Source organism: Mastomys coucha, unplaced genomic scaffold, assembly GCF_008632895.1.
Source record: "Mastomys coucha isolate ucsf_1 unplaced genomic scaffold, UCSF_Mcou_1 pScaffold6, whole genome shotgun sequence".
NCBI lineage: Eukaryota > Metazoa > Chordata > Mammalia > Rodentia > Muridae > Mastomys > Mastomys coucha.
Window position 1 is genome coordinate 99463234 of NW_022196912.1, and position 13223 is coordinate 99476456.

The window sequence follows — 13223 nt, forward strand, 5'->3', positions numbered from 1 at the left end:
GGCCTCGAACTCAGAAATCCACCTGCCTCTGCCTCCAAAGTGCTGGGATTAAAATTGTGTGCCACCACCGCCTAACATTGTTTTTGTTTTAATTGTGTCTCTTTCCATTGCTCAGTTTGGTCTCTGAGCTCATGAGTGTCCTTTTGTCTCAGGCTCCTGAATACCTGGGACTGTGGGCAGCCACCAAGCCTGGGTTGTCCTCTAACATTTACTCTTTCATTTATGTCCTTCCACAAAGCACTGGGCAGGTTTTCTGTCACTGTTCCCTACAGTGTTCTTGGCTTTGCTCTGCCTCCTTCCCAATCTTTATCTGATTATAATGTTTTTCTCCACTTTTTGCATGTGTAGAAACGTAGCCAGTTTAAGAATCCACCATGGACTCTCACTTTTATTTTTTTTAAGTAACTTAATTTTGTCTAATGCTTACATTAGACAAAAAACCCTTATATAAATTTCTCCCTGAACTGTGAAGGACCTGTTAGGTATGATTAAAAACTCAAGGTTTGGAGACAAAATGGACAGTGTTTACAAGCGTATAAAATTTAAATTCTGATCTTTTAAAGTCTGGTCCGTACTGTAATAGAAGTGCCTTATATAGCGGGGCTGGTAAGATGGCTCAGCGGGTAAGAGCACCGACTGCTCTTCCAAAGGTCCTGAGTTCAAATCCCAGCAACCACATAGTGGCTCACAACCATCTGTAATTAGATCTGACTCCCCCTTCTGGTGTGTCTATATAATAATAAATAAATCTAAAAAAAAATACAGGTTTATAGAAAAAAAAAAAGAAGTGCCTTATATTGCCGTTAGTACTATTAAATGACAACCCTTTAGTACAGCGGTCCTCAACCTGTGCTCCTCAACCTGTGCGTTGAGACCCCTTTTTCAGATGACCCTTTCACAGGGGTCGTATAGCAGATATATGCATAACAATTCATAAAGTAGCAAAATTACAGTTATGAAGTAGCAGTGAAAATAATGTTATGGTTGGGGACAGCATAGCGTGAGGAGCTGTATGGAGGTCACAGCAGCAGGACGGCTGGGACCACTCACTGCCTTGGTGCCTTTATTTATTTTATTTCCTTCTGTCCTTTCAGCTTCTTCTATCAAGAATTCTGTGAACAGTGAATACTGTTTTTTGATGTTAAATGATTTAGTTCAATCAGAATGAAAATTTAAATTAAAGCATTACTTTTCTTTTTAAGATTTATTTTATTTATTTTATGTGTATGAGTATATTGTAGCTGTACAGATGGCCTTGAGCCTAAAGCATTACTTTTATGACTTTGCTCTTTTTAAAACAATTATTCTTACAGTGGTTTTTTTTTGTTTTGTTTTGTTTTTTTGGTTTTTCAAAACAGGGTTTTTCTGGATCACCCTGGCTATCCTGGAACTCACTCTGTAGCTCAGGCTGGCCTTGAACTCAGAAATCTGCCCGCTTCTGCTTCCCAAGTGCTGGGATTAAAGGTGTGTGCCAGCACTGCCCAGCTTTATTCTTACAGTGTTAAGAGTCATGATGATGGTAAAGTAATAGACTGAAATTAAGGAACGTCAGGGATTCTTGAGCTGTTTCAGCAGCTGACGCAGTCAAGAAAGTCCCATGTGCTGGATGCAGGTGAGCCTGCAGGATAGTAAAGGAAGCCCCGCACTCCTTCCTGCAGTTTCAGAAGTGTGGTTATTCTCACACTAGCCAAGCCTTCATAATTCAGGGGAAATTTAATAAGGGTGTTGCTGTTGCTCACTGTCTGCGTGTTTAAATGCTGATTCCTTCCAACCTGTAGGAAAATTATGTCTCAAAGGCATCTCAGGTTTATTGTCCTGATAATCCAAAAGGATTTATCTAGTAAATAATGAGCATATTTTGTTTTGTTTTGTTTTGGTTTATTTTGAGGCAGGGTTTCTCTGTATAGCCCTGGCTGTCCTGGAACTCACTCTGTAGACCAGGCTGGCTTCAAACTCAGAAATCTGCCTGCCTCTGCCTCCCAAGTGCTGGGATTAAAGACGTGCGCCACCACCGCCCAGCGAGCCTGTTTCTTAATTAAACTTTTGACTGTTTAGTGAGAGTTCATGTAGTGTTATGCTTCATGTAAACTGACCTCTAGTTTAAATAAAGAATTAGGTGCTATTTAAATGAAAATCTGAGGAGTAACCTTTATTTTAAGTAAGTAAAATCTAGGAGGAAATTGTAATTAATTGAAAACAAAATAAGGAAAATTGGATTGAAGGGGAAATTTGTATTTATGTTTAGTTTTTGTTTTCTGCCATCGGGAACATGGTGAGCAGTATTTTGTTGTTATTTGCGATTATGTATAATTGAAAATATGGGATTTAGAAATTGGGACATCTATTTTTGATGACCAAGATATATCTGCAAGGTTTTCTCAGTGACATGTCACATTGTAAGGCTTCATATTTTATTGGTATGTTCATTTTGTATGATAGGCAAAAGTGAATATTATAAATAAATCCTTGGGCAGGTGAGATGACTCTACTGTAAAGGAACTTGCTCCCAGCCCCTACGACCCAAGTTTGCTCTCTAGAACCCACACGATAGGAGAGAATGTACCCCTTCAGCTTGTTCTCTGACACACATGCAGTAGTGTGCACATACACACTAAATATATTTTAAAAATATTTTTAAAAACGCTTAAAAAACTATTAAGTATAATGCCAAGGTGTTTTGCGGTGGTAGAAATCTTTACTCTCTTTGTTGAGCAGTATGTAAAATTGGAGGAGAAGAAATAAGGTTCTGTCTTGTACTTATTCAGTAAGGGATTTAAGCTTGAAATCCTCCTCGCCCTCTCACTGTGCTAGTGATCAAGTCCAGGGCTTCGTGTATACTAGGCCAGCATTCTGACATTCAGCGTACGTACTCCCAGCCCAACTTGAAATAGTTCATCACAAGGACTGTAAACCCAAACCAACTATTACTTGAGAGGAGTAGAAAGAGTGATATTGAAATACAGTCTTTTATTTCAGAACTGGGGAGTCTCACCACAGCTAACCTGATGGAGAAGGTACGAGGCCTACAGAATCTGGCCTACCAGCTGGGGCTGGATGAGTGTGAGTACTCAATTAATTTTATACAAGGTTATATGAGTATATTCCAGAATGAATTCTAGTTATAACTCATGAAAATATAATTTTCCTTTTACTAAGGCAAAGACAAGCCATCTGAAGGTAAGAACTCAGTGTAACTGAGTACCTTTTATGTCAGAATGTGATAGAATATTGACTGAACTTCATCTTTTGGTTATAAGTGATATGACAGGACTAAAATGAGCTCAATCCAAAGAGAGACTTCGTCAGTTCACATTAGTGTGTTAAAAGTCCAGGGGTCCAGATACTCTTGAGATTGTCTAGATTTGTGGCTCTTAATGATGTCACTTGGGGTGTGTTCTTATTCTCGCTTTTGTGTGTCCAGGCTCCACTTTCCTCAAGCCATTAGTACTAGAGCCTTGCTGCTGCTGTTAGCTTTTTCTCAGCCCTAGGGAAGGCGAGCAAAGAGAGATCCAGTTGTGGTTTTGCATCTCTTGATTCCCAGAGGAAGGAAGAGTGTCTTCTCTGGATGTTCCAAAAGAAAGCTGCTGGGGGAGACTTTAGCTGGTCTGCACCAGCTTGCATAACTGTGCTGGGCCAGATCTTTGGCAATAGCAAGAGTGCCCTGAGGCACCAGGCCTGAGTCCTCGCTGCAGAGACAGTTTAGAAGGACTGGTCTGACACAGACTGCCTGGAATGAGAGGGAAGGGATATATGAAAGACCAAGAACACAGCTATGCCTGTGAATAATGCTTTGTTTCGCAAGATTGCTCAGTGGGTAAAGTTGCTTGCTACCAACTTGACCCCAGTTCACCAGTGCATGTACACACACACACACACACACACACACACACACACACACTAAATCAATTAAATGTAAAACATTTTGTTTTCAAAAAGTTTCTCATTTGTGCTCATATGCTCTTTGTTTTAAAATTATTCCTTTGAATACTGACACCATGGTTCACATCTTTAATCCCAATACTCAGAAAGCAGAGACTGGAGAATATTTGAATTTGAGGGTAATAAGAACTATATTGTGAGGCTTTGTCTCAAAAACCAAAAGAACAAAATGTATTTCTTTGGGCTAGTAGTATCCCTCAGTACTAGAGTACTTGCCTAGCATACAGTAGGCTCTTGGTTTGATCCATGCTTTTATATTTAAAAAAAAGGTTAGCTGAGTATGGTGGTGCCTGCCTAGAAATATGACCACAGCATGCAGAGCGTTGAGATAGTAGAGTCCTGAGTTTAAGGCCAGTCTTAGCTACATAGCAAGACCCTTTTTCAAGAAACCAAAGAAATTTTAAAGGTGATTTCTTTATCTACTGTCTCTCTTCTCATATAACATTCATTAGAATAGATTTTAGAGAAAATTCTCACTTTGTAAATGAAAAAAGAGATAGTGATTGTCAGTTCACTGGTTGGAGCCTTGTTCTTTTTTTTTTTTTTAAGTTGCTTTACATTTTTTTTTTAAAGATTTATTTTATTTCATTTTTATGTGTACGAGTACATTGTAGCTGTACAGATGACTGTGTTCCATCAAGTGTGTGGCTGCTGTTAATCTCAGGACCTCTTCCTGCCCCACTCGCTCCAGCGTAATTTTCTGCAGCTGTCTTCAGACGCACCAGAAGAGGGCGTCCGATCTCATTATGGGTGGTTGTGAGCCACCATGTGGTTGCTGGGATCCGAACTCAGGAAGGGAAGGGAAGAGCAGTCAGTGCTCTTACCCGCTGAGCCATCTCACCAGCCCCTGGAGCCTTGTTCTTAAGCAGTACTTCTAATGTACTTTGTAATCTGATGCATAATTTCCTTTAAAAATTCCAGTTTTGTAACTGTTTGGAGAATTGTGTAACTTTGTAACTGGCTTTTTAGAGCATACACCCGCTATGGTGACTGGTGACTGTTGACAGCATTGGTTTATTACTATCAAGTTTAACAGTTAACAAGTTCAACATTGTCATAAGCTTTTCTTTCCCTTGTTGTCATCTGCTGTTGGCTCCCACCCCACTGCCTCCTTGGTCCTGGGGATCAGACCCAGGGCCTAAGACAAGGCATGTGCTCCACCTCCACGGAGGCACAGCTCCAGTCTTGACTGAGTTGGGTTTCTTTAACCCAAAACATTTTCTATCCCTTCAGGAATCAAGGAACGTGCAATAACAAACTACTTAAGTTAGAACTCTCAAGTGATCCTCATCTCCCTCTCGCTATGCTCTGGTGACTTATTTCTTGCATTAAAGTTTATGTCTTGGCAGGATCAATTAATACTAAGTATGTTATGGCTGGCTAGGGTTTATAAAGCGAAGGCTGACCTGTGGTCGTTAAGTTCATGACTGAGGGGCTTGAGTGACATAGGACTCCTTGCTTTTGTTTCTAGCGTTCGATTATAAATGCTGTAATCATCTTACTAATCAATGTCTTATCTATGCCTTTTAATGCAGTAAACTTTATGTTTGTCATATCAGGAAGGTGCTCTTACCAAACTTAGTTTTTAGCTGTACCACCTCTAGTTAGTTGTAGTGGAAATTGCTGCATTCTGTCTAATCATTATCTGCTGAGAAAAATATTTTCCCACTTTTTATTACAGAAAAAAACTTAAATAGAGAACAGAATAGTAAGCTCATGTCTGTGACCCAGTTTTGTAATCAGAGTATGTCCAATTTGGCTTCACTTATAATAAGTAGCTTCTCATAGTATTGCAGTCATTCTAAAGCAGGTCCAATGCCATATCACCACTAGTGCCAAATAGCTTCATTTATCTTTCCAAAAGGTAAGGCTTTAAAAACATTGTAACCACATTTCTATTGTTATTTTTTAAGGGAGTCTTAGGGCGGGCATAGTGGTGCACACCTGTAATCCAACACTTAGAAGTCTGAGACAGAAAGATCCTGAGTTTGAGGCCAGTCCTCTGGGCCATACAGTGAGTTCCAAACCAGCCTGGGCTACCTTGGCAACCCTTCTATCTAGAAGGAGTAGGGAGGAGGGGTCTTGCCGTGTTGCTTAGGATGCTCTCACACTCATGGTCTCAACATCCCAAGCAGTTGTACTAGAGACCTGTACCACCATGCCTGGCGTATGCCTGGAAAGTTCTAACGAGTGACTTAATACCTCAGACTACCCAGTCATGATTCCCTGGTCAGATTACAAATAACTCTACATGCAGTTGGCTTCCTTCATCATGCTCTACATAAGGGTTATAAGCTATATTTAATTGATATTCTCTTTAGTCTGTTATCTAGTTTGACCTTTTTTTTTTCTTGCTATTTGCTAAATTTAGTGACTTGTTCTAGAATTTGCCACGTTCTATATTTTGTTGATTATATCCTTGAAGACAGATGTACTTGTGAATGTATACATGACTATCTTTTATTTCATGGAGGTTAGATTTGGAAGCTTGCATTGATACAGATTTCATTTTTAATTTTAAATTTGGCAGGAATATTTTATAGGTGGTGTGTCTGAGGATATTGTATGCTCATCTCTTTTCAGTTAACACTAGAGTCAGTAGTTGTTGAAGGTATCACCGGCTTCTCTGTTCTTTATAATCCTTACCCACAGTAGCAGCCATTGGCTACTGTCTAGTTCCATGGTTTCAATAAAGGTTGCAAGACTGTGATAGTCCTATTCTGTCATCCTTTCTTATCTTGAATTTTCTTATAAAGAAATGATCAACTAAAAGATAAATGGCTTGCTTTTACTTGCTGGTTTTCAGAATAATGAGCACCAATGAAGTCTATTTTATTGTATTCCTATAGTATAAAAATCCACAATTAAAGCATTATTACTATTAACTGTTCTTAGTATAATTTTAAAATTTCAAAAAAGATTTATTTATTTATTATATGTAAGTACACTGTAGCTGTCTTCAGACACTCCAGAAGAGGGTGTCAGATCTCATTACAGATGGTTGTGAGCCATCATATGGTTGCTGAGAATTGAATTCAGGACCTTCAGAAGAGTAGTCAGTGCTTGTAACCGTTGAGCCATCTCTTCAGCCCCATAATTTTAAATTTTATAAATTTTTTTATTTAAAAAAATCTTGCAAATATTGGTGGAAGCACTTAATTCCAGAATTTGGGAGGCAGAGGCAAGTGGATTGCTGTGAGTTTAAGGCCTTCCTAATCTACATAGAGAATTCCAGGACAGCCAGTGTTACATAGAGAAATCCTGTCTCATAAAACAAAACAAAAACCTTGCAAGTAAATAAAAATATTATACACCAAAATTAACCAGACTCAAAGTCTGTACAATTCGATACATCTCTGTACATTTAGAATAGGCATTTAGAATGGAAGCTGTGGAGCTTCACATTAAATTGTTTACTTTCAGTATCAATATTTTATATAATTTTATCTTTGGTGGTAGAGTTTTTAATTTTCCAATTAATTAACTTCATTGTGCACACATTTGTACAGAAGTTAGAGAACAACTTGGGAGAACTGATTCTCTTTTCCATCAATGTGGGTTCCAGGGAATTAAAGTGAAGTTATTAGGTTTGATAGTGTGCTCCTTTACCCACTGAGTCATCCTTTCTGCCAAGTATTTGTATTTCTAAGAACTGAAGACATTAGGACTCAGGTTAGTGCAGTCAACTGAATTATCTTAATCACTGAACTTTTTTTTTGTTTTTTTTTTTTGTTTTTTTTTGTTTTTTCTGTTTTTTTGAGACAGGGTTTGTCTGTGTAGCCTTGCCTATCCTGGAACTCAATTTATAGACCAGGCTGGCCTCAAACTCACAGCTATCAGCCCACCTCTGCCTCTCAAGTTCTGGGATCCAAGGTTTGAGCCACTATGCGTGGCTTTAATCACTGAATTTAAACTGAATAACAAAGACTGGTTTCCTGCCAGTGTGGATAGGATAAACACAGCAGAGACTCTTAAATTATGTTTCAGTCCATAACTGAGCCTGTTCAACTTCTGTAACTGTACACTTTGTAACTCTGCCATTTTCCTTAACCATAGTGAATTTAGTTGAGGTAAGAAAATGCTCTAAGTTAGAACTGGAGAAGATTACATTGATACTGTATTGGACTTCTTGGATACAGTATCTTTGTTTTAATGTGTAGAGTGCATTTGCATAAAAACATCTTTTTTTTTGTCCTGTTAGAATCTTCATCTGCTCTAGGGGCTGCCCTTCATTTGACATCTTAATCTGGCGTTTCAATGTCTAAGTGTTCTCTCCTACATTAATTGAAAAGATGACAAGGGTGAAAAATAAGCAGTAGGAACTGATGGGTCCTGGGGACCAGTGATAACTGTCTGCATGCAAATATCTGCCCTGATGAAGATGATGAGATGAAAAATGCAAAAAATATTTAGCCTCAAAGCATAATTGTCAGTTCACAGTATTGTTAAGTGTTAGTATAGGAATAACAAGACTCTTGGAGTACTGACAGCAGCTAGATTGTATCTTTTGGAAGGTGAGCCTTACCCTACACTTTGATTTGATACATGGTTATCTGTCAGATAACCCTTCTGAGTACAAGCTTTTAATACAATAACTTCTTTTTATAGATTCGTTTCATTTTTAAGGTACTATTGCCATTCTTGGGACTTGTTATGTTTGTCTTAGCGCTTGGACTTAATGTAATTTTTTAAGATAAGAGTCATTTTTGAGACTGCCTTTGTAGTCTATGGGCCAAGTGACATAGTAGCAAGTTAGCAGTGTGTAAATGTTTGCTGGTGGAATAAAGGAATGGCCAGTTGTTGATGGCCTTAGAGGAATGACGCACTTATCTAATGAAGCTCATTGCTTAAAACTCAAAGGACGAAAGCTTCTGAAAACTGCTCTAGTATTAAGTAATTGGTGTTTTAGTGATAAGAAGTAGAGTCTGAAGATCTTGTGATTTATATGTCTATATTGTATATATTTTACATATACATTTCTTACCTTAGTTAGAAATTTCACCACAGTGGTGAACAGAAGTGGTAAGAGCAGATGTCCTTTTGTCTTTCTGATCTTGGGCAGAAAGCAGTTAATGTGCTGTGCTCATAGATAATTTCTAATCGTGCATGTCCATTTAGCAGTTTGAGTAAGATTGCTATTTGGCTAGATTCCTGGAGTTTTAAAAAGCAACATTTTATGTAAAAACAATAATTGAGACTTCATTTTGAACTTACAAAAGATTTATTTCATTTTTAATTGCATATATATGTAAATGCATGCTTCTGCGTGCCCAAAGAGTCCACAAGCATCCAATCCCCTAGAACTGTGGGCACTGGTCATTGTGAGCCACCTGCTATGAGTGCTGGGAACCAAAGCATAGCCTAGATAAGTTAGGTAGGATGAGTTCTTTACTACTGAGATATCTGGCCAGCCCCCATTTAAACTTGTTAATTACATTCACTCAATTAGTTACATTGTTGAAGTTTGTACCCGTGTATGGTATAAAGTGGTTGTACCAAAGAAAAACCAATGCTTCCAAACTCTTCTACTAGTACCCTGTGTGCATGTGTCTTTGGAAAGTAGCCAACTATATTGAGAAATTATTCTCCTTCTACATCTTTGCTTATGAGACAGGATGTTGCTTGTATAGCTAGGCTTTGAGCGCAAGGCAATTTTCCTACGTCCACTTCCCAGGTATTGGGATTTAGAGGCATGAACCACAACGTCTAGCTCTAAGGACAGTTAGCTCTGTTGAATTCAAATTTTAATCTGATTGAAGGAGAGAATAACTGTGACTCTACACTCTAGGATTACTTCTTTGGTGTCAAGGTTTCTTGTCTGGCTCTTATTTATAAGACCTATTCAGTACTATGGTGAAGGGAAAAATCCTCTCGTGTGTAACCTCTAGGTGGCAGCATAGGACTTCCAGTGCTTCTCACTCTGGCATACGACTTGAACTGGAATTTTGCTTTAGCTAAAGCAGTTTTTGTGGTTTACCAGACAGACTGTTTGCCTAACTTTCCCCCTTTCCCTTTTTCTTTTCATTCATTCTTTTTTTTCATTGCTCCATCTCATTTATTAAAGCTCATTTCCCTTTTGAATTAATGTATGTTTTTGATGTTCAGAGGCCTTTAGTTTCTTTATTATCCAAAGCAGTATTCTGCACTGCATTTCGGAGGTTGGATCGTTAACTTCCAAAGGTGTGGTTGTTCAATTATGATCTCACCTTGGATAAAGACTCGGAGAGTGGGCTCAGTGCTCTCACCTGGGTGCTTCCCTTACTGTAGTCTGTCTTGCAGTCTTGGACTCTGCTGTGTTATCCTGCACTATCAACCATGTTAAATGAAAACAAGAATTTTATCAAAAATTGATAGTAGTCCTTAAGAAAAATTAACATATTTTAAAATAAGGCTTTCAAACATTAAGTCATTTTGAATGATCAGATATGAGAAAGAAAAGAAAGTGAGTCCCATTCAGCAGCTATTGACGTCACACAGGCTCTGGATGGGACATGAGGTGGAGTAAAATACCATTACTTCACTATGTACATTCAAATCTATGAGGAAGAGGAGAGATGATAAGTAATAACTCTTTTTTTTTTTTTACTTGTTTTTTTGTTTTTCGAGACACGGTTTTTCTGTACAGCCCTAGCTGTCCTGGAACTCACTCTGTAGATGGTAGGCGGTAAGTAATAACTCTTTTTTTTCTTTTAAAGATTTTATTTATTATTATACATAAGTACAGTGTAGCTGTCTTCAGACACACCAGAAGAGGGCGTCAGATCTCATTACAGATGGTTGTGAGCCACCATGTGGTTGCTGGGATTTGAACTCAGAACCTTCGGAAGAGCAGTCAGTGCTCTTACCTGCTGAGCCATCTCACCAGCCCCAAGTAATAACTCTTAGTAGACCTTCTATGTAAGGATACATAGTAGTACCTGGGCAGTGGTGGCACCTGCCTTTAATCCCAGCACTTGGGAGGCAGAGGCAGGCTGATTTCTGAGTTCCAAGCCAGCTTGGTCTAGAGAGTGAGTTCCAGGACAGCCAGAGCTACACAGAAAAAAGCCAAAAAAAAAAAAAAAAAAAGAATCCAAAGAAGTAATTGTTTTGGAGAGAAGAGGCTGTTGTGGAAGTTGCTACAGGAAGAGCAGATAAGCTTCCTTTTATGTGTCAATATGGATTGATCAGTAAGGCCTGTCTAGAACCACTGGACTGAGGATTCTGATTTCAGAGAAGTCAGTTACTTAGTTACTGATGTCTGCCTTAGGCAAGAAAAGGGAACATGGTAGCAGTGTTTGAAACATTGAAAATAATAGACTCACTGGGTGGTGATGGCCCATGCCTTTATGATTCTCTGAATTTTAGGCCAGCTTGGACTAGAGTGAATTCCAGGACAGCCAGGGCTACACAGAGAAGCTCTGAGTTTTGGAGTTTTAGGAGGGTGCGGGTAAGACTTGAGCAGATGGCTCAGTGGATAAGAGCACTTGTTGAATAAGCATCCCCAGCTCCCGCATAAAAATCCAGGCTCAGCCATGTGTGTCTGTAACCCCAGTATTAAGTGGTAGAAACAGGAGATACTGGGAATTCTCTGTAGCCTCAGTGGCTAGCTTCATGTTCAGTGCACACTGTGTGAAGAGTAATAAAGTAGAGCATTGTAGCTGGTCTTTGCCTTTTCCTCCCCCTCCCATTTCTTCCCTAGCACTAGATAGGAGAGGGAGGGAGGGAGGGAGAGAGAGAGCCCTGAATCTAATTTTTTTCTTCTTTTGTTTCTTCCTTGATCATGACTACTAACAAACTATAGCTAACCCCACCCTTATGACCAACATCCCTTCCTCTCGGGGCTCTAGCATTTTTACGTACCCTCTGAAAAATTCCCAGAATTCCAAACGTCACAATTGCAGAAACTTTCTGCAGCTAGCAAAACCATGCCTCTGCTAGAACATTGTTAGCTGCTGCAGACAGTCCAAAGTAGTCTCATATCCCTACACCTGGGATTAAAATGAAAGCACATTCTTATATTTCTGTGGTTCTTTTTGTTTGTTTGCTTGTTTGTTTGTTTTTGTTTTCTCGAGACAGGGTTTCTCTGTGTAGCCCTGGCTGTCCTGGAACTCACTCTGTAGACCAGGCTGGCCTTGAATTAAGAAATCCGCCTGCCTCTGCCTCCCAAGTGCTGGGATTAAAGACGTGCTCCACCACACTCTGCTATTTCTGTGTTTTTTAAAGAAACCAAAATCCCAGAATTCTTACTACAGAGCATGACAGAAGAGGACACCCAAAGTTATCTTGACTCTGCATGTGCACCTATGGGTGTACATACACACACCACCACCACCACCAACAATGGAAATTAATTTTAAACATGTGGAATCTTCATAGGTAGAAAGAAGGGAACATATTCCAGGTGGTTTGAATATTTGGAGTTAAGTAGAGTTTTGGAAGCAACAGCTGTATTGAATGGTGTGAGTGACAGAAGAGTTTCCAAGGACCCCAGATGCTCGAACTCAGACTAGAACAGAATTAAGATAACAACCGTAACTTATCACTAAGAGGTGACTGCTCTAAACATTTCATGTCTCTTGGAGCCTTTTATTCCCTTTGTACATGGATTTATACTTGCCCATATATATACACAGAGACACTTGTCTAGGTTTTTATATGTTTGTTTGTATCATTGTTTTGATTTGTTTGATTGATTGATTGATTGATTGATTGAGACAGAGTTTCTCTGTATAGCTTTAGCTGTCCTGGAATTTACTCTGAAGAGCAGGCTGGTCTCGAACTCACAGAGGTTTGCCTGCCTTTGCCTCCCAAGTGCTGGGATTAAAGGCATGAGCCACCACCTCCCCGTCTGAGTTGTTTTCCTAACATAACTGAAATTATGTTTATTTTCCTTTTCCTAATATTTCTACAACTGAAGATTGTTTAATAGGACACTCACACACCTGTAGGAATACTGGTTAATGTAGGATGGAATGGGTTTTGAGAGCCCAGAGGCAGGAAGCTCTAAGAGACAAGAGAAGGACAGAGTACAGAGAGTGTATCTTCAGGCTTTGTACTATTCCAGAATGGGCAGTGTCTGGGTCCATGGTAGGAGATGAGGTGAAGCTAGACTTCATCATGCTAGGGCTTTGTTTTGTTTTGTTTTGTTTTGAGGCAGTTCTATTGTAGCTGAGGCTGACCTCAAACTCAGGTGTACCAAGGAAGATCTTGAACTTAATTCTCCTGATGATACTGGGATTACTTATGTGTGCTACCATGCCTGGTTAGTTATGTGATGCAGAGGGAGATAAGATGGCTTGATTAAC

General features: G+C 39.2%; 1 protein-coding gene across 5 annotated transcripts in view; it reads left to right on the plus strand.

Moving 5' to 3' along the window:
- Nucleotides 1-13223, plus strand: part of Lin52 (lin-52 DREAM MuvB core complex component) — a 111426-nt gene that overhangs the window by 8221 nt on the left and 89982 nt on the right. For 4 of the 5 annotated variants that reach the window (XR_004114044.1, XM_031355239.1, XM_031355240.1 and 1 more), the window contains exon 5: nucleotides 2977-3060. Coding sequence is in view for 4 of the 5 variants with exons in the window: in XM_031355239.1 (XP_031211099.1) it covers nucleotides 2977-3060 (84 nt within the window). In the remaining variant the exon portion in view is untranslated. Of the gene's footprint in view, nucleotides 1-2976; nucleotides 3061-3156; nucleotides 4494-13223 lie in introns of those variants that run through there. The other variant, XM_031355243.1, reaches the window with a different exon arrangement.